The sequence below is a fragment of the Castor canadensis genome, chromosome 18 (genome assembly GCF_047511655.1).
Source record: "Castor canadensis chromosome 18, mCasCan1.hap1v2, whole genome shotgun sequence".
Lineage (NCBI taxonomy): Eukaryota > Metazoa > Chordata > Mammalia > Rodentia > Castoridae > Castor > Castor canadensis.
The window spans coordinates 40,692,311-40,719,571 of record NC_133403.1 but is presented as its reverse complement, the minus strand read 5'-3'; the positions used below and the strand labels follow the sequence as shown (position 1 = coordinate 40,719,571).

Below are 27,261 nucleotides of genomic sequence, written 5' to 3'. Positions count from 1 at the left end.
TGGTAGAATTCTCACCCAGGGTAAGATTTTATTCTATGAGCCTGAAATCAGTTTCTGAACTGCTGCTGAAACCAAAGGGCTCCAGTGCCCAGTGTCACATTCTCTCTTTCAGAGTTACTCATTATTACACTGATTTGAAACAGTGTCTCTTTTGTGGCTAATGGCCTAAACTGCATTTGGTGGCATCACAAACATTTCCCCTTGTTCTGGGGGCAAGCTTCTGAGAGGCCTGAACAAATTGACCACCTGAAGTAGCTTTGTGTCACCTTTCATCCGTTTGCATTGACTGACTACTCCTGTGCTTTCTAGATACTCTACCTTACAGTCAATGTTCCTTGCTGCTTCCCCTGTGGTTTTATCCTCTGGACCCCAGGAATGTTGTTGGGGCAGACACCGATTGCCATGCTTGTTATCATGTATTTATTTGGCTATTCTGCCTTAGGTGTGGACAGGGAGTATTCTGTATTTCCGGACGTTAGGGACCGGGGATGTAGTACAGAGGCTGCGTGTTTGCCTAGCATGCAACAGGCCAGTGTTTGATCCCCAGTACAATAACAACAAAAAAGTTTTAGAGATGTTAAAATTTGGGACAATGGAACAGTTAAGATTTTTTTTCCTCTGGGTCTACTTTGTTGTTGTCCTCATGTGTGTTCAAGACAGGGTCTTGCTCTGTAGCCCAGGCTGGCCTCAAACTTGACACTCCTGCTTCTGCCTCCTAAGTGCTGGGATTACATGTCTGTGCCACCAAGCATACCTGCTGGGTCTTAAATTTTATTTATTTATTTATTTAGCAGTACCGGGGTTTGAATTCAGGGCCTACACCCTGAGTGGAGTGAGTCACTCCACCAGCCTTTTTTTTTTTCCTGAAGGATTTTTTTGAGATAGAGTCTCAAACTATTTGCCTGGCTGGTTTCAGACTAGAATCCTCCTGATCTCTGCCTGTCGCACAGCTAGGATTATAGGCCTATAATCCTAGACCTGGCGCCTGGCTTGGGTCTTACATTTTAAATGATGGCTAATAGGCTATTTGTAAGTCGAAGGCACTTAACTAGAATTTGGGTTTGTGTGGTGAGGATATCAGGTTTGTGAGAAACGAATTATTGATACGGTAGACTTATCCTTCACATTTGTTTTCTCCTACAGTTTTCTCCTTCAGTCCCAAAGGCTATTATTTCTACATATTCTTTTTTTTTTTTCTTTCTGAGAGAGCCTAGGCTACAGAGCCTAGAATTGAACCTGTGATCTTTGTGTTGGGATTACAAGTGTACACAACCATGCCTGGCTCCACATATTCTTAACATGCCATTCCTTGATACTGTGTGGTTTCCTGCAATCAGAAAGAAAAAGTAGGCATGGTGCTGCTTCAGTGGAAAGAAAGCTCAATCCTCTGTACTTGAAAGGGTGCCGTCTGCTTTGTTGGCCTTAAATCTGCCAGCCTTTCACTCTCAGGTTTCTTTCTTGTATCTTGAGACACACTTATTCTGTATTTTGTTTTGAGTTTTGTGTGGGTGTGTTTTCAAACTCTTAGTGCTGAGCTATCAGTTTTGCTGGGCAGTGCCTTGTGCTACCAGCAGGGCTTCCTTACGCATTATGTCTCACCTGTCAGATTGAGATTGTAAATGTCCTCTCACTGTGAGTACCATTTTTTTCCTTTCCTTATCCTTAGAACAATTAAGTTATTCACAGCTTTATGTTGAAGATCTTTACTTTTCTCTGCTCTTTTCCTTCTGTGTTTTGATGACATATGAAAGATGAATGTTACATGCCAGGGGTATCTGATTGGCAATAATACTGTAGATACTGAGAGGAACTACTTTATTTTCTATCTGACTCTAAGAATGCTTATTCTAGGCCTGTGCTGCCCAATTCAGTAGCTACAAGCCACATGAGTCTCCTTCCTTTCCTTCCTCCTTCCTTGCTTCCTTTCTTCCCTCCCTCCTCTCCCTTTCTTCCCTCTTTTTTGAGATGGGGGTCTTGCTATGTTGCCCATGCTAGCTCTGCACTCTGGGCTCAAGTGATCCTTTTGCCTCAGCCTGGCATGTAGCTGGGACTACAGGCATGTACCACTGTTCTTGGGTCATGTGTCTTTGGAACATTTGAAATGTGGTGAGTCCAAGCCAGCCATGATGGACACCTATAATCTTAGCTACTTGAGAGTTTAGAGATCAGGAAAGTCATGGTTCAGGTTAAGTCGGGCATAAATTCAAGACCCTATTTGAAAAATAATGAAAGCAAAAACGGCTGGTGGCATGGCTTAAGTGGTAGTGTGCCTGCCTTGTCAGAGCACAGTCCTGAATTCAAATTGCAGAAACCACCAAGAAAATAAAATAAAAAAGAAATGAGGCAAGTCAAAATTGTGATGTGCTGTAAGTGAAGAAAACAGAGTGGAGTTCAGAGACCTAGTATGGGAAAAAAGAATGTCAAATGTTCATTTTCTATTGATTATATTTTTAAATAATATTTTGGATATATTACATTAAAATTAAAGCTAATTTCACCCTTTTTTGATTTTTAAAAATATGGTCATTAGAAGTTTCAAAATTACTCATTTGGATAGTGCTATTCTAGAAAGTACAGCACTGTCAATAAATGTAATTATCTAATTTGAGACATAAAGCTCATGCTATTCACTGGAAGTAGTAATTGAACAGTTTGCTCATAGCTCCCTTTTTCTTTCTTTTTTTTTTTTTTTTTGCGGTACTGGGATTTGAACTCAGGGCCTACACCTTGAGCTACTCCACCAGTCCTTGGGACTGGGTATTTTTGAGACAGGGTCTCGTGAATTATTTGCCTACTCTGGCTTCTAACTAGGATCCTCCTGATGTCTGTCTCCTGAGTCGCTAGGATTATAGGTGTGAACCACTGGGACCCAAGCATGCTCCTAGCTTCTTTAACCTACATTTTTTTTTCCCCTCTTTTTGAGACAGGGTCTCACTATGTAGCCCAGAGTGCTCGCAAACTTTCAATCCTCCAGTGTAAGACTTCTGTGTGCTGGGATTATAGGTGTGCCTCACCACGCCCTTGCTCCTTGTCCTACTTTTAAAAAGTCTCCAGGGTTGGGAAACCCTCTAATGCTGCTTTCCTCATCAGGTGCCCAGCACTGTTTCTCACCATGGATACCAAGATAAGTGAAATCTGATGGCAGGACATAGGGAACTTAGTCATGGTGTGAAATGCAAACAAGGCGGTAGAGCATGTGATTCAGTAGTGTTCGCTAGCAAATGAATGCTCAGTGGCCTGAGCAGTGGAGAGAAGGCAGAGTAGAAGACTGTGACTGTGGCCTGTGTCTCCTGCTATTCCCTTTATTTTATTTTAATTTAATCTAATTTTTTTGGCAGTACTGGGGATTGAACTCTGGGCCTCACACTTGCTAGGCTAGTGCTTTTACCACTTGAGCACTTCGCCAGCCCCCTTTTAAATTTTTATTTAATTTGTTTTTGACAATCCTGGGGATTCAACTTGCTAGGCATGTGGGATACCACTTAAGCCATGCCCCCATTTTCTTAGTTTTAAAATTATTTCCTTATATTCTTTGTTAGAGTCCTTGGCGTGGGGTGAGTGCATGTGGCAAGTACAGAGTGGGTCTTGGTTATATAGATGAACCTGCATGGGAGACGGGCCTTACTCTGTGTTTACCTCCTAGGGCCTTAAGCTCCATTCAGCTAGGACATGAACATTTTTATATTGGCTCCAAGGAAGCATATAAACTTATGGATTGGTTTTTATAGTCCACTTGTAAAGTTGAAATACTTGAGTAGAAGAACATGTGCCAATGTCTTATTTGTCTCTTCCAGTCTTTTCTGGATATATAGAAATACGACTTTCTTTTGTGAGTTTGGAAAGCTACTGAGTGTCCTGTGTTTTCAGTGGCTTAGGCTAAACAGCTCAGGTTACACTGTGTTGGGGGAGGGGGACAGCAAGTGACACAGCATACAACAGACATTTATATAACCGTGACTTCAGGGGACAGGATTAAGCTGTGAATGAACCTCCCAAATCCAGGGAGATGATGTTAGAACCTAGCCTTTTAATTTTTCTCTTGAGGCCGTACTTGAAAACCAGCATCCAGGACATCTTTCTCTCAGACTAAACTTTAATTGCTCTCAGATCGTCTTCCCCCTTTCCTTGTGCCTCTCAATTCATGGACATACGGCATTTTAGAATTGAAGGGTTCGCTGAAGTCTTAATGCGGCTGGCTGCAGGTAAGTCTCTGGACCTTTAGTACTATTTCCTCAGGTTGTCCAGCAAGGCTGAACTGAAGTTTGGACTTCCATACCAGGCTGTTCTGGAAGCTTGGTGTTAACTCCCTCTCCTGGCAGGCTAAATTCATTGCACAGTTTTTCAGCTCTCCTTTGGCTTCCATGTAATTTGCAGGTTTAGTAAATAGAAGAGAATTTTCATTTTGCTGATGGGGGAACAGACTGTAAAAGGGTCCCAGCTGAAATGTGGACATGTGATTCACTGCTGATCTGGTAGTGCCAGGAGACTGCTCTTATTAGAAGTGTCTTATCTGATTTGGGTTCCTTCCTCACTGATGGCAGAGTAGTTCTACTTTGGCAAAGAGAGAGCATAATCACATTTCTTTCACTTCTGAATCCTTTACCTTTCTCTACTAGGAAACCAAACAGCTGGTAGATGTTAATAGGTTACTATCCTCAGGTTATAAATGAGAATACTGAGGTCTGGAGAGTGGTTAAATAAGTTGTTCAGAGTCATCTAGCTGGGACAGAATCCAGGTGTTTCATTTCTCAGTCTAGCTTGCTTTTCGTACATTTTTTGAGCCATGGCATTAAAAAATAAGTGGAGGGGAAAAAAACTTGTAAGAAGTCCGGCCATTTGCCAGTGGCTCATGCCTGTAATCCTAACTACTCAGGAGACAGAGTGTACTCCATTCTTGTTTTTGGAAACTGCTTGTTTTGAGGAACTATAAATTTGTTAAGTCTCTTTTTAGGGTATTGAGTCAGGGAGAATGGGGGCATTGAATTTTACTAAAATATTTAGCTCTCCTGTAGTAAAACTTTTTAATTATGGAAAGTTTCAAACACATACAAAAGAAGAAGGAATAGTACCATCACCCAACTTGAATACTGATCAACTTGTCATCAGTCTTATCCAGGGCTGGAATCTAGCTCAAAAAGAAGAATCTCCAAACCAAAAAGCAACAAATGCCAGTTTTGTCTGAATACTTTAGTGTTTTAGTGCATGGTAATCAATCCCATGTTCTTTTTTAAAATTTTATTTATTATTTATTTTTTGGTGGTGCTGGGTTTGAAATCATGGCTTCACTCTTACTGCTTAAGCAACTCCACCGACCCCCATGCACTTTTTAAACCTATTTTGTTCTTGCCAGTAAAATGTCTTTTTGCTTTTAAGAAAATAGAGTACTTTTATTTATTATTCATATTATTATGCTTTTTGTGGTATGAAGCTTTTTTTTAATGGTGAAAACAATACATATTTAGAATTAGTCAGCCGGACTCAGTTTAGATGATTCCAGTTTTGTGGCACCATCCAAAGCATCGTAGGTATGAAGCATCTCTATCCCTGATGCTATCTTAATAATTAATTTCTTAGAGTGGTTGACTTAGCCAAGATGATTCCAGAGTCCTAAGCAAAGTTTTTTTTTATCTCTTTCCTGCTTTGCCATTAGGTAAGATAAAGCTAGCCACTATGACAAGTAGCCCAGCTAATATTATTTTATTTTATTTTTTTTTGGTTTGTACTTAGGGCCTCATGGTTGCTAGGAAGGTGCTCTTACCACTTGAGCCACTCCTGTGAGGTAGGGTCTGGTGAACTATTTGCCTGGGTTGTCTTCGACTGCCATCCTCCTGATGTTTGCCTCCTGAGTAGCTAGGATCAGGCATAAGCCACCTGCGCTCAGCTAGCCCCACTAATTTTAGTAACTTAAGTTAATGGGAGTAAGTTCTGGAAAAGTCCAGAGTAGGTATTTTCTGATGGGGAAATGGGGAGAAGTGATTGAGGGATGCAGGCCTTTCCTGTCCCCCAAATCCACCATCCTCAGCAGGCACTTCTAGGCAGGGGTTCAGCTCATCTCTATCAAGCCACGGGAAGGACAAAGACTATGGGGATTGCACGTGGTCCAGGGCTAGAAGCAGCACACTGCTCACTTATTCCTCTCACCCTGTGTCCAGAATTCAGACACATGGCTGAAGTAAACTGCTAAAGGAGACAGGGCGTAAGATGTGAATCAAGGATGATAAAGAAACGGGCTGGGTGAACAGCCAGGCTGATCACTGTGCATGCTCAAATTTGTCCTGACTTCATTGTGCTGCCGTCACATCCTGATAGAAAGCAGCACAGAGAGTTGCTTTCTTTACTTTCAGTTGAAGCCATTTTACTGGAGCTCAGAAAGATAATTTTTTCCCCTGCCTTTGAGATTAATTTTACTCACTAACTAAATACAACTTGAGAAAACAGGAATGGCGATGCATGCCTGTATTCTCAGTACTTGGGAGACAGGAGCCTTGTGATTTCTTAGGCCAGCCAGGGCTATGAGACCCTGCCTATCTCAGAGAAGATAAACAAAAGACAAAGATAGAATTTGAGAGACCATGAAGACACAAGGAATAAAAGCTACCAATAATCCATCACTTGGAGATGATCATTATTAATCCTTTGTTGCAGTTCTTCCAACTCAAAAATATTTGGCCACTTAGAAGTAATTAAGGGGGGGGACGGGGGAAGGTGGCCTAAATAATGTAGGCACGGGTAAGTAAATGTAAAAATGCTAAAATAAAATTTAAAAAAAACTAATTTTAGTTGGGCGCCAGTGGCTCATGCCTGCAATCCTAGCTACTCAGGAGAAAGAGATCAGGAAGATTGTGGTTTGAAGCCAGCCCAGGCAAATAGTTCAAGAGACTCTATCTTGAAAAAACCCATTACAGAAAAGGGCTGGCAAGAGTGGCTCAAGGTGTAGGCCCCGAGTTCAAACCCCAGTACTAATTTTTTTTTTTCAGTACTGGGGTTTGAACTTGGGGCCTTATGCTTCTAGGCACGCACTCTATCACTTGAGCTAAGTCCCTGGCTTTTTTTGTTTTACTTATTTTTCTGATAGGGTCTCCTGTTTTTGCCTAGGCTTCGTGGACCAAGATCTTCCTATTTATCTTTCCATGTAGCGGGAATGATAGGAACATACCACCACTCTGTTGGTTGAAATTGGTTTAAATAGGGTGTCACTAACTTTTGCCTGGGCCGGTCTTGAATCCTCCCATTCTCCATTTCCTGAGTAGCTGGGATTATAGGCATGAGCCACTACCTCCCGCCCTATAGAAATAGCAAAATGAAAAGAAGTTTTTAGGACTGGGAGCTTAGCTTAGTTGTAGAACATTGCCAATTATGCAACAGACCCTGGGTTCAATCCCAAACACTGTAAAAAAAAATTTTTTTTTTTTACTGGGTCTAAGGTTTGAACTCAGGGCTTCATGTTTGCAAAGCAGGAGCTCTACCACTTGAGCTACACCTCCAGCCCCGTTTTTTTTTTTTAATTTCTCAAATCCTTAGTCTATTCTTTACTGGCTTGTAAACTCCAAAACTCAGAAGAAAAAAAAAACATTTTGCCTTTTCCTAGCAGATGTATACCGTTCCAGACCTTTGGTGAGGTCTTGCACTTCTGTCAGTTTTGAAATAACCTTCTTACACGCCTTAATCTTCAATCATCTTAGTAATGGAGTGAATATTGGGGTTGGTAAGGTTAGCAGTGTGTTAGAATGTCAAGCTCTTATATTAAGTTTATCATTTACTTCCAACTCAGTTTTCAGAATTCTTTAATATAACCTAACAAAAAGTGTTTGAAACTTCACCAAAATGACAACTTGCAATCTCGAAGTCTGTTTGTACATTACTGAGCTGATTCTTAGGTGCGGGGGCTTTTCTCTGCTCACCTGTGTCACTTCTGCTCAGCACGGGAGGATGCCACTGACCTCAGATGGGAGGATAATGTCTTGGGAGAAGGTACATTTCTTAGGTCATCAGCTCCAGGTTCAGGGATACCAGAGCCTTCTGGTTTATTTTATTTTATTTTTTTTATTTTAAAGTGGTGAGGCCACAGCCCAGAGGCAGGCCAACATCAGAATTCCTGTTTGTGAGCTCATCAGCATGACCTCACAGCCAGGTAGTTAAAAATGTTGCCCAGCTCCTGGCAGGATGTGAGCTGAGGCCTGGCTAGATTCCACAGACACCATGAGGTATCTGTTTGTCTCCTGTGGCTACATTTGTGTTGATTCTTTTGCAACTTCTGTAGATAAAAAGTAGACAGTGGTGTCAGGCTCTGTATATTTTGTTGAAGGAGAATGTGTAATAATAAGAAAATCATTGTGAATATCCTCAGGCAGAAAATTTAGTAGTGGAGCAGCAAAGTGTTTTTACTATGAAGGGAGGGGTTATTGTGTAGTCAGTGCTTTATTTGCTGTGTAATTTGCTAACAGTCTTCACTGCAAATACCATAACATTTTTTACTTCTGTGAAAATGTATCTGAAGCACCTGGCAATGACATTTGAAATGGTTATTGTTATCAGTGGGATAAATTATTTATCACTCAAAGACCTAAATTCAACTCACCACAATTGAAAAGTTTGTTTTTTGTTACATTGCTTTGCTTTCTTCTACCTGTTTCAGATGGAGATGTAAGAAAAGGAGTTGGGTCATACAAATACCTATAAGGCTTGTCATAATACATATGATTTTTTTTTTTCTTTCCTCGCCATGTGCTTGCTTGCCAAGTACTCTACAACTTGAGCCATGCCTCCAGCCCCCTATAATTTTCTTAGGGCTTGTCCCGTTTTTTTGTTTGTTTGTTTTTAAATGGTGTTGAGGATTGAATCCAGGGCCTCAGCACATGCTAGGCAAGCACTCTACCACTGAGCTACATCCCCAGCCCTATTTTATTTTTATTTTTTTGAGACAGGGTCTCACTAAGTTACCAGGCAGGCCTGGAACTTGGAATCCTCCTGCATCAGCTTCCTGAGTAGTTGTGATTACAGGCCTGCACCACTGTACTTATTAAGGAGCCATGTTCTTTTTTTTTTTTAAAGTGAGACTGGGGCTTGAACTCAGGGCTTCATGCTTACAAAGCAGGCACTCTACCAATTGAGCCATTCCTCCAGTTCATGTACTTATTAGCTTATCCTTCTTTAAACAAACAAACCAAAACTTCATGAGACTGGGAGTATAGCTCAGTGGTAAAGTACTTACTTGCCTAGCAAGGCCCTGGGTTCAATATCCAGTACTGCAAAAAATAACAATAACAAAAACCCATCAAACTTCAAAAACCCTCTGTTCCTAGATGCTGGGGGCCAAGACTTGAAATGCCTCCTCTCTTATTTTTGTTGTGGAGACAGGGTCTCACTGTGTAGCCCAGGCTTGCCTTGAACTCTCAAATCTCCTGCCTTAGCCTTCTGAGTGCTGGGATTACAAGTGTGAAATGCTATGCTCAGCTTTTAAGTAACATGGGGAGTAGATCTTGAATCTTTGTCTACATTTGACTGTGTGAACTTAAGTGGAGAGATTGTGAACCTTCCTAAAATAATCATTTGTTTTGTTATTGCTTCTCCCAACTCCCTGCCAAAGCATGTCAGTGTCAGAGAGACTCCATATCCCAGTTTTTGAAGTAGACTGTGTGTTTCAAAGCATTGACCTGTGTGTTTCCTAATTTTTTCCTGTCACATCTCTATTTTCTGAAAGTTTTAGGAATGAGCTAGTTTGTACACATAGATTACAGAACGCAAAATTGCCAATTAGAAATGAAGTTTTAACCTGGGAACAGTATTTCACCATTGTTAGAATAGATTGATGTTCATTATTAAAAACATTTCTGCATTTTCAGCATATGTCTCTATAAAGGGAGACTAGAACTGACTTTTTTTTTCCCCAGTACAGACAGGGGATTAAGCTGTGGGCCTTACCTTTTTTTTTTTTTTTTTTTTTTTTTTTTAAATTCAAAATACTGGGGTTTGAAATCAGGGCCTTGCACTTGCTAAATGAGCATTCTACCACTTGAGCCATTGCTCCAGCCTTTTTTTCTTTAGTTATTTTTCATATAGGGTCTTGAGTTTTTGCTCCAGGCTAACTTCAGATTGTAATTCTCCTACCTGATGACTTCTGCATAGCTGAAATTGCAGGTGCGCTCCACCATGCCTAGCTTATTTTTATTATTGTTTTGGTGGGACTGGGGCTTGAACTGAGGTCTTCGTGCTTGGAAAACAGGCTCTCTATCACCTGAACCATACCTTCAGTCTGTTTTGCTCTCGTTGCTGTTGTGGGGATGGGGTCTTGCAAACTATTTGCTCGTTCTGGCCTTGAACCTTGATCCTTCCAATATCCGCATTTCAAGTAGCTAGGATTACAGGTGTGAGTTACTGGTGTCTGGCATACTCAGCTTATTGATTTAGATGGGATCTTGCTAATTTTTTGACCAGGCTGGCCTCGATCTGTGATCTCTACCTCCTGAGTAGCTGGAATTATAGAACTAACTCTTGAACTTTTGAATTTCTGATCCTTTACAAGATCTCTCTTGTAAAGAGATCAAGAGATCGTCTTGGTTATTAAGATGGGGTCTAAATGGTAGCAAGTGTGAGCAGAGAGGTGTGATCCCAGAAGTGTCTTGAGATGGCAGTTTCCTGGGGCAGCTGGAACAGTGACAGCTCTGTGCTTTGCATGAAGTTTTGGGATACACTAACTTCATCTCCAAACTTTGGGATGCCTTACTGGAGTGGATTTCTTCCATTTTTGGGGGGTCCTGGGATTTTAACTTGGTGCCTACACTTTGTGCCACTCTACCAGCCCCATTTTTTGTGAAGGGTTTTTCTAGATAGGATCTCGCAAACTATTTGCCTAGGCCGGCTTCGAACCTCAATCCTCCGGATCTCTGTCTCCTGAGTTGCTAGGATTACAGGCGTGAGCAACTGGTGCCTGGCCCCATTTAGTGCATATTAATTGTACACTGTGGGAGGTTTCATTGTATATATCCATGTATGGCTTTTGTGTGTTTTGATTTTTCTTTTCCTTCAGTGTTCTGGTTTCTCATTCTTTTCTGCTACAAGAGATGTTTTTTTGCCTGTTTGATGTCTGTACAAAACAATGTTGGCCAACAATAAACTGGAATTTATTTTGCTGAGTTCTTCTAACAAAAAAGAAAGAAATGTTTTCTTTATCAGGATGTCTTGACTTTATGAGGCAGGTTGTAGTTGATTGCTTATTGAGCAAATGCAGTAAGCAGATGTCCTATGTTTTGAGAAGACTGTGGTCTTGAATAGTATATCCAGCCTCAAATTTTGCTCAGAAGTTAAATTTTTATGTGATTTCCTATTTAAATAATGTGTAGTGAGAGAGGTTCTATCTGAGAGGAAGGTGTGGAGCGTGGCTTATTGAAAATAGGACAGCTACTCTTTGTGGTACTTGCTGAGTATCTCCCCAGGTGCTGGTATTATTTAGGCATTGAGACTGTGACAGTATATCTGACACACTAGACCAATATGCGCCAAACCTTGACTTTAGAGAGGGCGGAACATGTTTTTTGTTGGATGGAAGAAGAATAGTCCTACTTTCTACAATCCTAACGACAGAAAGCTGACGCCTCAAGAAATATAAAGCACATTCTTTGGAAAAAACCCAAGAGGGCAGCTCTTCTAAGGTAATTTGCTCCTCTGAAATACATGTCCTGCCCCTTTACCTTTTGCATTTAGACCAGATCTGAGTTAAATCACAAGTTTGGGATATTAGTCTATTTCAGAATGTTTGCTTATTTCAGGCCGGTTTTGTGGCTTAAATTGGTAGGTCACACAGGAAGTAAAACAAACTGTTCCTCTAGTGTTGATGTTTAGCAACATAGCTTCCTGTTTTGCTATTTTAATGAGAGAGAAAAAAGGGATTGCACAGGTGAAAATTCCCCATGGAGCCCAGCTCCTGGTACTAGTTATAGTTAGTGCCTAGAAGTCATCTCCCAGTGCCTAGAAGCCATCTCCCTGCTAGTCCCATTTGAGAGTACAAGCAAAATAGTTGCTGTTTTTAACTGTTCGTAGGTGATGTAAGTTCTAAAGATAAACCTTTTACAAATAGTTCTTGGCTTGAAAAATAACCATACTTATGGCATCAATCAGTAGTGTAGATAGAAGAGTCTTGGGTTGATATATATGTGTATGTTACAGTTATTAATGTTTGGAAAGGAAGATTATCAAGCAATGTGACTGCCTTTAAAAAATAAATGTAGGGCTGGTGGAGCGGCTCAAGTGGTAGCAAGCCTGCCTAGCAAGTGCCAGACCCTGAGTTCAAACTGAAGTATCACCAAACAAACAAAATATAAAAGTTCTTACATACTCTTGTGAGTTTTTTCATTGGGGAGGTGATGTGCATTTTATTATAGTGATACAGCTGTTAATTTTTGGACCTCTTGGAATTGCCTTTTGTGTGCTGGATATATTTTTGCTTTGTTCAGTGGTTGTACATTTTTATATTTTTGAGGTATTTCGATTTAGATTTTGGAAACAGTAGGTGTTGTGCTGCTTGAGCCATGCCTCCACTCCATCTTGCTCTGGTTATGTTGGAGATGGGTCTCCTGAACTATTTCCCCACCTGGCTTTGAACCTCAGTGCTGCCAGTCTCAGCCTCCTGAGTAGCTGGGATTATAGGTGTGAGCCACCTGCACCCAGCATTGGTAGTTTTTTAGAACCACTTCAGTGGTGAGCATTGAGAGATAGAGCTAGTCATTACTATCTTGTGTCACCAATAAAGTGCCATTTATAAACTACCTATGAAGTTAATTTTTTTTGTGGTACTGGGGTTTGAACTTAGGGCCTCACACTTGCTAGGCAGGCTTAATCACTTGAGCCACTCAACCCAGCCTGAAGACACTTTTTTTTTTCTTGTGGTACTGGGTCTTGAACTAAGGACCTTCACCTGGAGTCACTCCACCAGCCCTATTTTTGTGAAGGGTTTTTCAAGATAGGGTCTCGAGGAACTATTTGCCTGGACTGGCTTCGAACTGTGATTCTCCTGATTTCTGCCTCCTGAGTAGCAAGGATTACAGGTGTGAGCCACTGGTGCCCAGTCTGAAGATGCTTTTAAAAGAGGAGTAAAAACTTTTTGGCCAAAGTAGTATTATTGAAATACTTAGTTTCATCAGGTGAGCACTTTAAAGGACTCTGATCTTTTGGCAAGGACAGCGCCCCTGGGTGGAGGAGGTTGTGTAGCAGTGCTGTCCGGTACAACTTATTGCCATGGTGAAAACTGTCTTGTATATAGCACTATGGCTATTGTGCACTTCAGTGTGACTGAGAGAACTAAGGGGTTTTTTTTGTTGTTGTTTTGTTTTTGGTGGTACTGGGGTTTGAACTCAAGGTCTTCATCTTGAGCCTCTCCTCCATCCTTTTTTGTGATGGGTATTTTTGAGAGTCTCATCAACTCTTTGGCCAGGTTGGCTTTGGACTTCGATCCTCCTGATCTCTGCCTCCTGAGTAGCTAGGATAATAGGTGTGAGTCCCCAGTGCCCAGCTGAGAACTGAGTTTTTAAATTTATTTAATTTTGAAAGAATTTAAAGTTAAGTTTAAACTGCACATGTAACTAGTGGCTACGGTTTTTGATGGAACAAATGTGGAATATTGGCTTATAGTCTGGGTGAGCAGTTTATGGTAAGATACCAAAAGTTATCAAGGAAAGGTAAGTTGTATTTCTTTTTATGCCCAGTGGTGTCTAATCTTTACAGCTATGTTTATTCTTACAATGTATTATCTAGAGTTTTAGATGATAACCTTTGTGTGTATTTACATTTTAATCATCATTAATGTTTTATGGCTCGTCTTCCCTCAATTGAGACCTGTCTTGGCAGCCTGCAGATGCACCTATACCAGTGGTTGAAATGAAAGAGGACTTCACATTCACCGGAAGAAAGGCATCTAACTCCTGGTTTCTTTCTTCCTCCTTTTTTGATTTTGGCAGTACTGGTGTTTGAACCCAGGACCTCATGTTTGCTAGGTAGTTACTATACTACTTGAGCTACTTCACCAGCTCTAGCTCTTGGTTTCTATCTTTGTTTGATAATGGTAGATAGGATAGGGAAACTGAAATGAAGAAGTGAAATAGGTAATAGGGCTTGAGATGATACAGACATCTTTCATTTGGTACTGTAGACTCTTAAAGTAAAAGAGGCTTTTCATTTTAAGTGTAAGGCAAGCAGAACTTGATACTAGTTAGTTTCTCAGGTTGATCTCTAAGGTTCTCAGGAACTCCTTTCAATTTGATTTCTTACAAGAATCTTCTGATGTTAGTCAAACTGAGCTTGTTGACTAATTCACTGTCCTATGCATTTCCTTTGGCCCCTTTTCTGAGATTTTTCAGTCTTTTTAACAGTCCCAACGGTTAACACCTGTACAAGGCTGTGTACTTTCCTTTCAGCCTCACTTAAGTCTTGGTTTGCTCATGAAGCCTTTTCTTTCTGCCCTAGTCCACCCTGTCCTTTGATCTTCTAGGACACTTCCAGGATAATTATGTGTTTTGCTAGTTCTCATAAGTTGCATTGTACTCTTAGTTATTTTTCATAGATGTGATCTTCTCTCTCCAACCATGTTGTAAATTCCTGGTGCTTAGATAGAAATATTATGTTTTTCTGTCATCTGTAGTAAGCGGCAAGTATAATTTTTTTAATGCTAAATGTAGTCCAGCTGATTTGTAGAATTACTTAAACAGTTGAGGCTATTTTTCATTCATTTTATTTAGAGAACATGGTTGATAAATTGCTGTGGGAAATATAAAGATGGCTAAAATACAGTTGCTTCTAAGGGATTTGTATTCTGGTGGGATCTGTAGACCACACATAGAAGTATGTGCTAGGTGCTGTGGGAAACAAAAAGATGGACACGTTTGCACTGCTGAGGATCTGAGGAGGTTTTGTGAGCAGGTGAATGCCTAGTATGCCCTTACATAAGTTTTGGCAGGCGAAGGTAACTAGACTTGGACATTTGAGGTGAGAGAACCCCTGAAACAAGCATGCAGACATGGTGCTTGTATAGTTGTGTGTGGCGGAGGGGAGTCAGTCATGTGGTTGATACATGTGCATGTAATTGAACCTCAGATTACTCCTTGATCAGTAATTTAGCAGTGGTTTTCAAATGCTGGCATCCGAATCAGCTCAGGGGCTTGTTAAAATACAGATAGCTGGGCCCACCCAGAGTCTGCTTCAGTAGCTTTGGGGTTTTCATTACTGACAAGTTCCTGGGGATGCTGCAGTTGTGAGCCCTGCCCCTGCTAATGGCCTGAGGAAATGCCTCTTCCAGAGTGTGAATCCTCAGTGTTTGTTTGATGCACAGTAGCCTGCTTCTTGCTGTGTGCTACACATCTGGTTTTCCCAAAGATTGTGAATTCAGGCTTTTGTATTCAGCCCTCATTGCTCTGCTGAACAACAGTGTTGAAAGCAGTGAATGCTAAACTTGCTTACTGGGGATCCAAATCTTGAAATATCTGAATTTTAGAGCACATGCTTCTGAAAGCCCTTGTGAGATGGGGGTTTTAAACCTCTGTGACTCCAAATGTGAAGCAAAACAAATATAGGAGCAGTGAGGAATGTTTATTGGCATTTACGTATTAGAAAGTAAAACTGATAATGTTTAAAATATTGACAGGCATTGGTGGCTCACACATGTAGTCCTACCTCCTTGGAAGGGTGAGTTTGGGCAGACTGAGGTTTGAGCTCAGCCGGGGCAAATAGTTCATGAGACCCCCATCTCCAGCATTACCAAAGCAAGACGGAGTGGAGGTGTGGCTCAAGCAGTAGAGCACCTGCTCTGCTGGCACAAAGCCCTGAGTTCAAATCCCAGCCCCACCAAAACAGACAAACAAAAAACCCCAAAATCATTGGATGTAACAAACTCAACTTACATAAATTTTTAATGCAGAATAACTTCTAAAACAAAAATTCTGTCGACATTCTGTGGCATTTTGTTTTGTTTTGCAAATCTCTGTAATGGCTGGCTTAAGACAACTTGATTCTTTCATCAGCTTCTGTACTTCATCCATAGTGATAAGTTGATTTGTTGAAGTTTATGAAGAAGATTGGCCTTACACAGATCTATAGGAAACAAAAGGAGTATTTTAAGAGCATTTCCAGATAATTAGGGAGTTTCTTCATTGATATTACTCCGCAACTTGATAGGTTGTGATTTAGTATAGACAGACTCTGAAACAATAAGAAATTAATTTTTATCATTACATAAAAATCCATTGTTCTGATTTGTGCTTTGTATGAGTCCTTTATGCATGCATTATTGATGGAAAATATTGATTTGCTGAGTTTGAGACCATTTCAATATAAAATGTTAAAAAAAATTACATCTGTTAATACTATCACAAGTCATTAATATTAGGAAGATGTCAAACACACAGTGAGGATATATTTTCCAATTTTTTTCTGTAGTATTGGGATTTGAACTGAGGACCTTGAGCTTGCTAGGGAGGTGCTCTACCACTTGAGCTAAGTCATCATCCTCCAATTTTTTGGTAGTACTGGAGTTTGAACTCAGCACTTTATCCCCAAATTCTTCTCTCGTTCTGTCATTTCTTTTCTTTTTCTTTCTTTCTGTCTTTTTTTTTTTTTTTTGGTGGTGGTACTGGGGTTTGAACTCATGACTAGGCAGGCACTCTACCACTTGAGTCACTCTGCCAGTCCTTTTTTATATTAGGTTTTTTTGAGATAGGGTCTCTTGAACTGTTTGCCTGGGCTTGCTTGGAACTGTGATCCTCCTGCTCTTTGCCTCCTAGTAGCTGGGAGTATAGGCGTGAGGACTGGTGCCCAGCTCATTCTGTCATTTCTATCATTGTCAACAGTAGTTGTTTTCTTTAGGTGACAGGCTCGTGTAGTCATGTTGGAGAAAAATTCTGTTGAGCACCAGGATTGGGTCGCTACAGTTAGTTATTCTTGCTAACAGAAATGGTGCTCTGTGAGAGCAGAGCTGTCTGAGCTCATGCCTCAGTTTCACAAGTGATTTTCTCTGAGACGGTCTTTGCACAGCAGTGTACAGCAGCAGAAGGCTTTCATGTGTACCTCCCATTAAGTGTTTCCTCACGTTCTTAAATGAAAGTGCCTCCCCAAGCATGTCTCTTGAAATACTGAAAAGGACAGTTTGGATCCACTGCTGAGAGACAGCACCTACAGTTTTCATCCAGCAGTGCTTGTGTGCCTCAGTGCAAATGCCAACATACCGAAAAAAGAAAATAGTATCTTAGTGTCATTGTTATTTGAGCCCCGAAAAGTGCCATGGGGTGCAGGGGCCACATTTTGAGAACCAGTATATTCTAGTGGTGAAAGTCAGGCTTGGCAGTATGATACATTTCTGTGTCGTGACTACTTTTTTCCTCTGATACTGGTTTTCTGATGCTGGGGATAGAACCCAGGGGTCTTTTACATGCTAAGCAAGTGCTCTGCGACTAAGTTACACCCGCTTCTCATCCGCAGCTTTGTAAGCTTAATCATTTTTAAAATCCCTCTACTCAGAGGTAATACTTTTGAGTCACACTAACAAATTTAGAAATTGTATATTATAAGATATAACTTTGTCGGGTACCATTGGCTCATACTTGTAATTCTGCCTACTTAGGAGGATCATGGTTTGAGGCCAGTGCAGGCAAAAAAAAGTTTCTGAGACCGTATCTCAATCAATAAATAGTTGGATGTAGTAGCATGTGCCTGTCATCTTTACTATAGCAGGAAGTGTAAATAGGAGGACTGTAGTCCAGGCCAGCCTGGGCAAAAAGTAACACCCTGTCTCAAAAATAACCAGAGTAAAAAGGGATGAAAGTATGGCTCAAGCAGCAGAGTATCTACCTAGTAAGTATGAAGCCCTGAGTTCAAACCCCAGTAACACCAGAAAAATTACATATATATATTATTAATTATATGTTTATGTACATAAAACTTTGTGTATTTATGAGGGAAATGCCCCAAACATACTTGGAACATTGTTCTGAACTTTTTTTGTGTGTGATGGTGCTTGGGTTTGAACTTCCTGCCTCACACCTGCTAGGCAGGTGTCTACCACCTGAACCACTCTACCAGCTCTGTTTTGTGTTGGGTATTTTCAAGATAGTGTCTCTTGAACTATTTTTCAGGGCTGGCTTCAAACTGCAATCCTCCTGATCTCTACCTCCTGAGTAGCTAGGATTACAAGGGTGAGCCACTGATACCTGGCTGCCCTGAATGTTTGATGCCTATTTTTATCCAGCCAAGCCATCTCAACACACCTTTTCCACAGTGGCTGTGTGCCTGCTCCCCTGACTCCTTGTGGTGCTTTTCTAGAGAACTTTTTCCGGTATCAGTGAAATAAACATGTTCTTTTTAGCCTCATTTTTCCAGACTTAGGGACTGTACCCTCTTTTAGTGTGGCAGTACATCACCTTTTTCCATTTTGGTGTATCTTCATGTTTAAATTTTTTAAATGATATATACACAGTAAGTGAGGGTCAGTATATATGTATGTAAGAATGTGCAGTTTAACAAGATCCTCAAGAGATTTGTATGCACACAAAAGACAATAAACAAATAACCGTGTACACCTCATGAGTTTAATAAGTCGAACATGATCAGTACTGTTGAATTTCAGTGGTGTTCTTATGAGTATTATAAAACAGTATTATTTGGCTTGTTAAATTCCAGATTCGTTGTGTTTACGTTACTTTCTGCGTGAACTAATTTTCATTACAGTATAAGACAAGTAGCTTATCATTTCACGCTGTAACCACTAGGTTGACTGTCTAGTGAGCCAATTCTTCATCTCCTTTCCTCCCTGACTAACTCCGCCTTCTGTAGTGGGGTCCACGAGCATGAACTCCTCTGTGTATCCCACCTCTTCTCCAGGCATTCTCTTTCCCTCCTTGCCTTGCTTAGAACTTGGGTGGTGCGTGGTGTGTGAGACACTGCTTCCCCCAGCCCTCCAGGGGCTCCCTTGGGGCCAAGAGACCACGGCAGCTGTCCATGCTGGCCTCCTTTGATGCTTTGAACTACTCCTGCTACTTCTTCCTTCAGGAACTCAAGCTTCTTTTACACTCTCTCACCTGATACCCCTCTTGGATCTGATACCACTGGCCTGGCTGTCCCCGCCATTTCTTTTAACTTTTGCTTTCTCCCCACTGTCAACAATGTAGACTTCAACAGAACTGCCAGTAATCCTTTTAGCACTCAGGTCTCTGAGTTCTGTCTCCAGGATCAAAGGCTTCAACCGTCTCTTGTCCTTTAACCCTTGCTACTTAGGGGGTAAGGTGGTCATCAAAATGGCAACAGTACTGTCCCTTGGGAGTGTTCAAAATAGAATGTTCAGTTAGGGGAGCCCTGGGAGGATGTGTGCATGTGGAATACCAGTGTCTTCATTATAGCAGTTCTTCATCCTGATTGAGCCTCTCCCATTGACCTCACACTGTTCACGGTTCACTCCAACCTGTCTGTACTTCCCTCTTTACCTGTCTCAGATGCCCTATCCTTCTGTGGACTTTCTGAGTCAGGGTCTGGCTTTGTGGCCCAGACTAACCTGGAACTCTTATTGCCTAGGTTAGCCTCAAACCCATGATAATCCCAAGTTAGCCTCCCCAGCGCTGGGATTACAAGCAAGAGGCACCATGCCTGACTCTATCACATTTTTAACTACCCCTTTAAGATCATCTTCTCCTTGCTTTTCCTTCATTGGGCAATATTAGTGTTTGAACTCAGAACCTCAAACTTGCTAGACAGGCACTCTGCCAGTTGAACCACACCCTCAGTCCATTTTTGCTTTAGTTTTTTGGCTTTTTAATATGGTTTTGAGTTTTTGCCTAGGGCTGGCCTCCAACTACTATCCTCCTACCTATGCCTCCCAAGTAGCTGGGATTGCAGGTATATACTAGTGTATCTGACTCTTTAACTGGTAAATTTTGGATTGTGGTTTAATTTAGCTAGCTGTTATCTTTGTACCTGAGCAGAAACTTGATACTAGATATTAGAAGGAAAAGCAGAGGGAGACTAGTTTTACTTTAAACCCATGATCACAAACTTTATTCAACACTTGCTGGTTCTGAGTTTCCCCAGTAAGCTCCCGCTTCTGTCAAAGAGCAATACTTTGTGTGTTTTGTATTCTGGGCTTCTTCCTCCTTTGGACCCCAGTGAGAATAGCATAATGCCTTTTCCTAGTAGTTTCTCAGGAAACTTTTTTTTTTTCTTTTTTTTTTTTTTGGTGGTACTGAGCTTTGAACTCAGGGCCTCTTGCTTGCTAGTCAGGCGCTCTTACCATTCAAGCCACTCCACCAGCCCTTTTTCTGTGATTGGCTTTTTCAAGATAGGATCTCAAGAACTATTTGCTATGGGCTACCTTCCAACCAAGACCCTCCTGATCTCTGCCTCCTGTGCAGCTAGGATTACAGGCATGAGCCACTGGCTGTCTTTTTAAATCCAGAGTTTTCTAGGTTCCTAGGTTCACTGTAGAACTGTGGAAGTGGCTTATCATAATATATAAGGAAAAGTTCAGACTGTGGAGTTATTTATTTAAGATGATGGCCTCTTGCTATGTTGCCCACGACTCAAGTGTTCCTCCTGCCTTTGCCTCCCAAGTAGCTGGGATGCCTATAGGCGTGTGCCACTTTACCCAGATGAAACCTACTACTTTAGTAATAACTATTGTTCCTGTTTTCTTTCTGCCATAGATCTAAAATCTTTTGAAATGTTTCTCTTTGCAGATTTAATCCAGCGACTAACTTCACTGTAGAAACACCAACATTTGTATTGATGATTGGGGAAAGATAGTGGCAACAGGAAAAGGAAACACAGCTCTGACACACCGAGAAAATGAGTATGCTAAAACCAAGTGGGCTTAAGGCCCCTACCAAGATCCTTAAGCCTGGAAGCACAGCCTTGAAGACACCTGCTGCTGGTAATGCTTTGTTTTCTTCCTTTATAACAGATATATTATCCTGTATTCAGACTTCAATTCAAAATTTTAACTGAAAAAAGACAATTTTAAAAAAGTTTGTATCATTGAAAACTTTGGAAAAAAGTTTGACAGAATGATGAATTTTAATGAATGATAGAAAGTCTGTCTTTCCCTGTCCCCCTCACCTCCACATAGCTGAGGCTGGCCTTGAACTCAAGATTCTCCTATCTCAGCCTCTCCAGTGCTGGGATTATAGGTATGGGCCTCATGCCTGACTACCTGGAGAAGTCACTTTTTTGTAGGTTGTCATTTTTATTTAAATTCGGTTGTTTTCATATGAAGTATTAAAATAGTTTTCAAGTTTAATCACTTGAGTTATTTAATTCCTATAATGTTAAGGTATTTCTTTTTATTTCTCCCTCATGTGTTTCCCTGAACTCTTCAGAACCTTTCTCTAAGGAGTTTAGAGAAAACAAACACTAGTCTGGTCTAAAAGATGTTAGGACACCAGTTGCCCTGTAGTTGGTCAGTGACATCAGGAGAGCAGACAGGACAGTGGCGCAGGGCTAGCTCAATAAAGGGTGCCTTCCCTGGACATTTTATATGTGAACTCATTCAGTCTATTTAGCCTGCTATAACAAAATACTTTAGGTTGGGAATTTATAAATAACAGAAATCTATTGTTCACGTTTCTTGTGCTCCTCCTGCTTTGCGTGGTTTACTCCTACTTGTTGATTAGGCCTCCCACCAGAAGTCACCTCCAGGAGACCTTCCCTGACTGTTCTTTCCAAGTCCCTGACTCCTCTACAGCATTCTCACTACCTGCAATTGTCTAGTGTGTTGCTGTTCTGTCTTCCCATGTCTAGACTCTCATCTTTAAGAAGGCATAGACTGTGCTGTCTTACTTTGTTCTCTGGCAGAGAATGTTATCTGGACTAGTCCTAGAGAGGGTGGAGCTCACTGAGAACATGTATGGAATGAATAAATACACTATTTCACTTAATCCTCATTTTAAGAGCCTTCATGAGAGATGTTGCTGTCCCTTTACAGATGAAGAAATTAAACTCAGAGAGGTCATATCACATCCTGAGATGATGGTATGCCTAGTAAATGGTAAAATGATTAAGAATGTGCCCTTTGTCAGTTCACACTGAATATTTAATAAATATTAAATATCCTATTGGATGACTACACAGGTGAGTTTCCAGTGTGAGTATCGTGTTTCTGGCAAGCTGTAACTGCTGCCTTTATGATAGGGAAGAGATCGCACAAAGTAGAGTTGTCTTATTCAGGACATTTGGCTGTCCTTTTCTTTTTGCTGTGATTTCTACCTGTGCTATCAAATAGGGTTTATGCCATAGTATTGGAATAGTGATGGCTGGGGCTGCAGCACTGAATCCTTCTCTTCATCAAGTCTAATGAATCTCTGTGGTTAAATAGTCCCATTTTGTCAGCTTTAATTGACTACTCAAATATGGGAATACAGCCCATTTTAGTGGATCTGAATGGGCATTTGCTCATGATGTGCAAGGTGGGAGGTGGAATAAGAATGAAATCAGACCTATAAATACAGGTCTGGGAACAGGACTAATTTTTTTTCTTGCTTTGAATTCTCTAGTCTTGATTCCAAATGAAGAATAAATGTCACTTCCCAGCTCACTGAGTTTTGACAGCATTGAAAATAGTAGTGATTGATAAAATACTCTTTGCAACTTTGCTTTAAAAAAAATCATCAGAATCCTCTCAAGGATTCTGTTCAGAATCCTCGGGCTACTCCTATTGCTTTGCTTTCTGTTTTCCTTTAAGTTCAAGGATAGCTGCTTAAATATGAAATTTATCTTTTCTTTTGTTTTCAGTTGCAGCTCCAATAGAAAAAATAATATCCAGTGAAAAAGCCTCAAGCACTCTGTCCTCCGAGACTCAAGAGGAATTTGTGGATGACTTTCGAGTAGGGGAGCGAGTTTGGGTGAACGGGAATAAGCCTGGATTTATCCAATTTCTTGGGGAAACCCAGTTTGCACCAGGTCAGTGGGCTGGGATTGTTTTGGATGAACCCATAGGCAAGAATGATGGTTCGGTGGCAGGAGTTCGGTACTTTCAGTGTGAACCTTTAAAGGGCATATTTACCCGACCTTCAAAGTTAACAAGGAAAGTGCAAGCAGAAGATGAAGCCAACGGCCTGCAGACAGCTCATGTGTCTAGAGCTGCTTCACCTCTGTCCACTTCTGCAGCCATGCCCTCAAATATTCCTCATAAACCATCCCAGCTAGCAGCAAAGGAAACTTCAACCACGTCTCAGATCAGCAACCTTACGAAAACTGCTAGTGAATCAATCTCCAACCTTTCAGAGGCTGGCTCAATCAAGAAAGGAGAACGGGAGCTCAAAATTGGAGACAGAGTATTGGTGAGTTTATGTGTGTATATATTACTGTGTCCTCTTGTGCCTAGATCCTTTGTTTTTCCACTTTAACATCTGCTCTTTTTAATACAAATCTTCCTTTTAGAAATATGAAACACTGTGACTTCAAAATTAGTTAAATTAGAAATCTGAAATGTTTGATTTAGATGATTTTTTTTTTTGGTAGGACTGAGGTTTGAACTCTGGGCTTCAAACTTGCTAAGTAGGTGCTCTACTGCTTGAGCCTCACCTCCAGTCCATTTTTCTCTGGTTATTTATTTTATTTGTTTATTTTTGGCAGCACTGGGGTTTAAACTCAGGACTTCACACTTGCTAGGCAGGCGCTCTACCATTTGAGCCATTCCATCAGCTCTTTTTTAGTAATGGATTTTTTCAAGATAGGGTGTTGAAAACTGTTTGCCCAATAGTAGTTTGCTAGCTTCAAACTACAATGCTCCTGATCACTTCCTGTTGAGTAGCTAAGATTATAGACATGGACCACCAGCACCCAGCTGTCTCAGCCTTCTGAGAGCTGGAATTACTCATGCGCCACCATAACTACTTCTCTCCCAAAACTGTTGATCACCCAAATCCTTAGAGAGCTAAGGTCATTAGATCATTGTAGATGAAGTCTGGTCTAAGACATTCCCCAGTGCCACCCACAGTGCCCTTAGGGTTCCTGTTATGTTGGACCATTAGACAAGCAGTTCATTCTTCCTTCTCCACACCTCTTGGCCCTATACATCTTTTGGTCCTCTTTTCAGTGCAGGGAAGGGGATTTCTGTATTAGATTTACTATTCAGCCAAGTGACCTCCACCTGATCCAAACAGAAGCTCCTGGATAAAACTGGCAGGCGCACTGGAATCTCAAGGAAGGCAGAAGGTGGTGTGGTGGCTCATTCCTATAATCCTAGCTACTTGGAAGGTAGAGATCGGAGACCTGGGATTTGAGGCCAGCCTGGGCAAAAAGTTCATGAGACCTCATCTAAACCAATAAAAGCTGGGTGTGGTGGTCCACACCTGTCATCTCAGCTATGTGTGAAGCATAAATAGGATGGAGGTCCAGCTCAGGCATAGACATCAGACCCTATCTCAAAAATAGCCAAAGCAAAGATCATTCTTGTTCTGACTCTAGAGATGACCCACTTTTAGTTTATTGAAAGTGTATTCCTTTCCTAAGTAAACTTTACTATCACTTCTGATCCTCCTGCCCCCCCACCTCCTGAGTATTGGGATTATAGGTATGTGCCACTATGCCTGGTGAGGGTTAGAGTTATAAGAGAACATCTGCTCTTGACACACTAGGGTTTTTTTGTTTGTTTGTTTGTTTGTTTGTTTGTTTTTTGTAGTTTTTGTTTGGTAGTACTGGCGTTTGAACTCAAGCATCCTAGTTTTTTAAGTGGGTTACTTACCATCACATGTTTGAGCCGCACCTCTAGCCTAGAATCAGAGGGTTTTGAACACGGTTGTCACATTGTGCTCTTGAAAGGGAGGAGTAGCATTGTAAAATATGAAAACAAGAAGTAGAATTAGGACCAAGATTGAAAACCATGGAATTTCACCTTCCCTGTAGGAGAGTTGCCTAATAGAGCTGTCCATAACTGGGCTGCTGTCTGCTTGAGGTAAAATTCTGCTACATGTAAAGTACCTATGCCAGCTTTTTCAATTCACAGATGAGCATGTTGTGAGGGTAACATTAGTATTTGATAAATACCAATTAACCATATTTCCTTTTTTTTTTTCAATACTGGGTTTGAACTCAGAGCTTTACACTTGCTAGGCAGATGCTCTAGTACCTGAGTCACTCCTACTCCATATTTACTTTTTAAAATCAGCTTTTTTAGACCTGGGTATGGTGGTGTATGCCTGTAATCCCGGCACTTGGAAATTGAGTCAGAAGGGTGGTGAGTTCAGGTTCATAGCAAAACCCTGCCTCAAAAATGAATAAATAAATAAAATCTGTTCAACTTAGAATTGTTGGATAAGAAACCACCTTTACAGCTGGGCATGGTGGTATACGCATGTGGTCCCAGCTCCTTGGGAGGCAGAAATAGAAGGATTGGGGTTCAAAGGCAGCCTGGACAAAAGTTAGCTCCAGACCTACTTAAAAAACAAAAATTACAAAATTAAAAGTAAAGGGACTCAGGGTGTGGCTCAAGTGGTGGGGCCGACTTCAATTCCCAGCATCAGGAAGGCGCACTAAAATTGCACCGGTACAGAAAAGATTAGCATGGCCACAGCACAAGGATGGTATACAAATTCATGAAGTGTTCCATATTAAAACAAAGAGAAACAGAGCTGGGCTGCTTGGGAGGCAACGATTGGGAGGATCGTGGTTCCCTAGTCAGACTGAGCAAAAAGTTCAAGAGACGCCATCTCAACCAGTGAAAGCTGGGCATGGTTGTGAGTGCCTGTCATCTCAGTTGTGTGGGAAGCATAGACAGGAGGATTGCTATCTAGGCCAACCTAGATAAAAACATGACACCCTATTTGAAAAATAGCTAAAGCATAAAGGACTAGGGATGTGTGGCTTAAGTGGTAGAGCCACCTGCCTAACAAACACAAGGCCTTGAGTTCAAACCTTAGTACCACCACCAAAAAAAAAAAAAAGTGCTGGGGGCTTGACTCAGTTGGTAGAGCACTTAGCTAGTATGAGGTCCTGAATTCAAACTCCACTACCACACACATACATAAAAAAAGCCATCTTATAAAATTTTGTTGCTCATAAAATTCCTTATTACTACTCATTGGACATCCTAAAATTTTATAAGCCAAGGCAGAGTGAAATTAAATGGCCTTTTGAGAGCTTGATAGTGAATAGGTGGGAGGGCCCAGAGAGGTTTAGACGTTTCCTGTTTCCTGCTTGTGGACTCACTGATTAACCCAGCAGAATCTGTCAGTGCTTATAGGAAGGGTCTCTGTTCCTACAGCATTTTGTAGAAATCTCTTGAAACACCACTTTTTATAGGAAGGGATAAGTTCTGAGTTTCTCTCTCCCTCAATGACGATCACTGTGTATTCTGTTTTTCTTTATATTCCAAACACTCCAGGAATACGTAGTGAATGAATGAATGAGCTTTGCTAAAGTATGAAATAGTAACTCAGTTTCTAGCTTATTTTTGTCTCCAGCAGTGATGTCTGCTTCTGTGTTACATATGGACCTCAGTGTTAGGAGTTAGCTATGTGCTCATATTCTGAGAGGAAATGGTAGTTATGTATATTTGCCATGGGAGTTTATTTTATTGCTTTTTTGTTTGTTTCATTTCAATGTTAAATATTTTTCTTTAATAATCTTGATATCTGCCTTAAAACATGGATTTCATTGATGGGATTTGAAATAGTGACTTATATTTAGTGCAAATGCACACACTAGACTGTTCTGTATTCTCTGGAACATGTGAGAAGTAAAACCCAACTTTAATTAAAGTCATGTTTAAGTGCTTAATTTTTTTTTTTTTTTTGTTGCCATACTGGGGTTTGAACTGGGTCCCCACAAATGCTAGGCAGGTATCTACCACTTGAATCCCTCCACTGGTCCTCTTTTGTGTTGAGTATTTTAAGATAGGGTCTTGCAAACTATTTGCCTGTGCTGACCTCAAACCACGATCCTCCTGATCTCTGCTTTCTGAGTAGCTAGGATTACAGGTGTGGACCACCAGTGCTTGGCCTTAATTTTTTTTTTTTTTTAAAACTATAGATGATTGTTTGTCACCATGCCTGGCTTATTGGGGTCTCACTAAGTTTTTGCCTGGGCTGGCCTTGAAGCACGTTCCTCCCAATCTCTGCCTCTTGAATAGCTAGGATTACAGATGTGAGCAACTGCACGTGAGTCAAGAGTTCTAGGTTTGCCAGGTATAGCAACTCATATTTGTAACCCCAACACTTATAGCCTGGGCTATAGAGCCAGATCCTGTTTTATTAAAAAAAAAAAAAATTCAAGTTTGGTAGGAGAAAAAGTTTAAGAAAACTT

General features: G+C 40.9%; 1 protein-coding gene and 1 non-coding gene across 26 annotated transcripts in view; both read left to right on the top strand.

Moving 5' to 3' along the window:
• Positions 1-27,261, top strand: part of Clip1 (CAP-Gly domain containing linker protein 1) — a 118,990-nt gene that overhangs the window by 11,765 nt on the left and 79,964 nt on the right. For 24 of the 25 annotated variants that reach the window (XM_074060749.1, XM_074060750.1, XM_074060761.1 and 21 more), the window contains 2 exons: positions 20,700-20,893; positions 22,750-23,297. In XM_074060749.1, coding sequence (XP_073916850.1) covers positions 20,809-20,893; positions 22,750-23,297 — 633 coding nt within the window. In that variant the 5' untranslated portion in view covers positions 20,700-20,808. Of the gene's footprint in view, positions 1-1,562; positions 1,633-20,699; positions 20,894-22,749; positions 23,298-27,261 lie in introns of those variants that run through there. The other variant, XM_074060771.1, reaches the window with a different exon arrangement.
• On the top strand, positions 25,468-25,573 carry LOC141419079 (U6 spliceosomal RNA). The gene has a single exon (XR_012443748.1). It is a non-coding gene; the product is annotated as a U6 spliceosomal RNA (small nuclear RNA).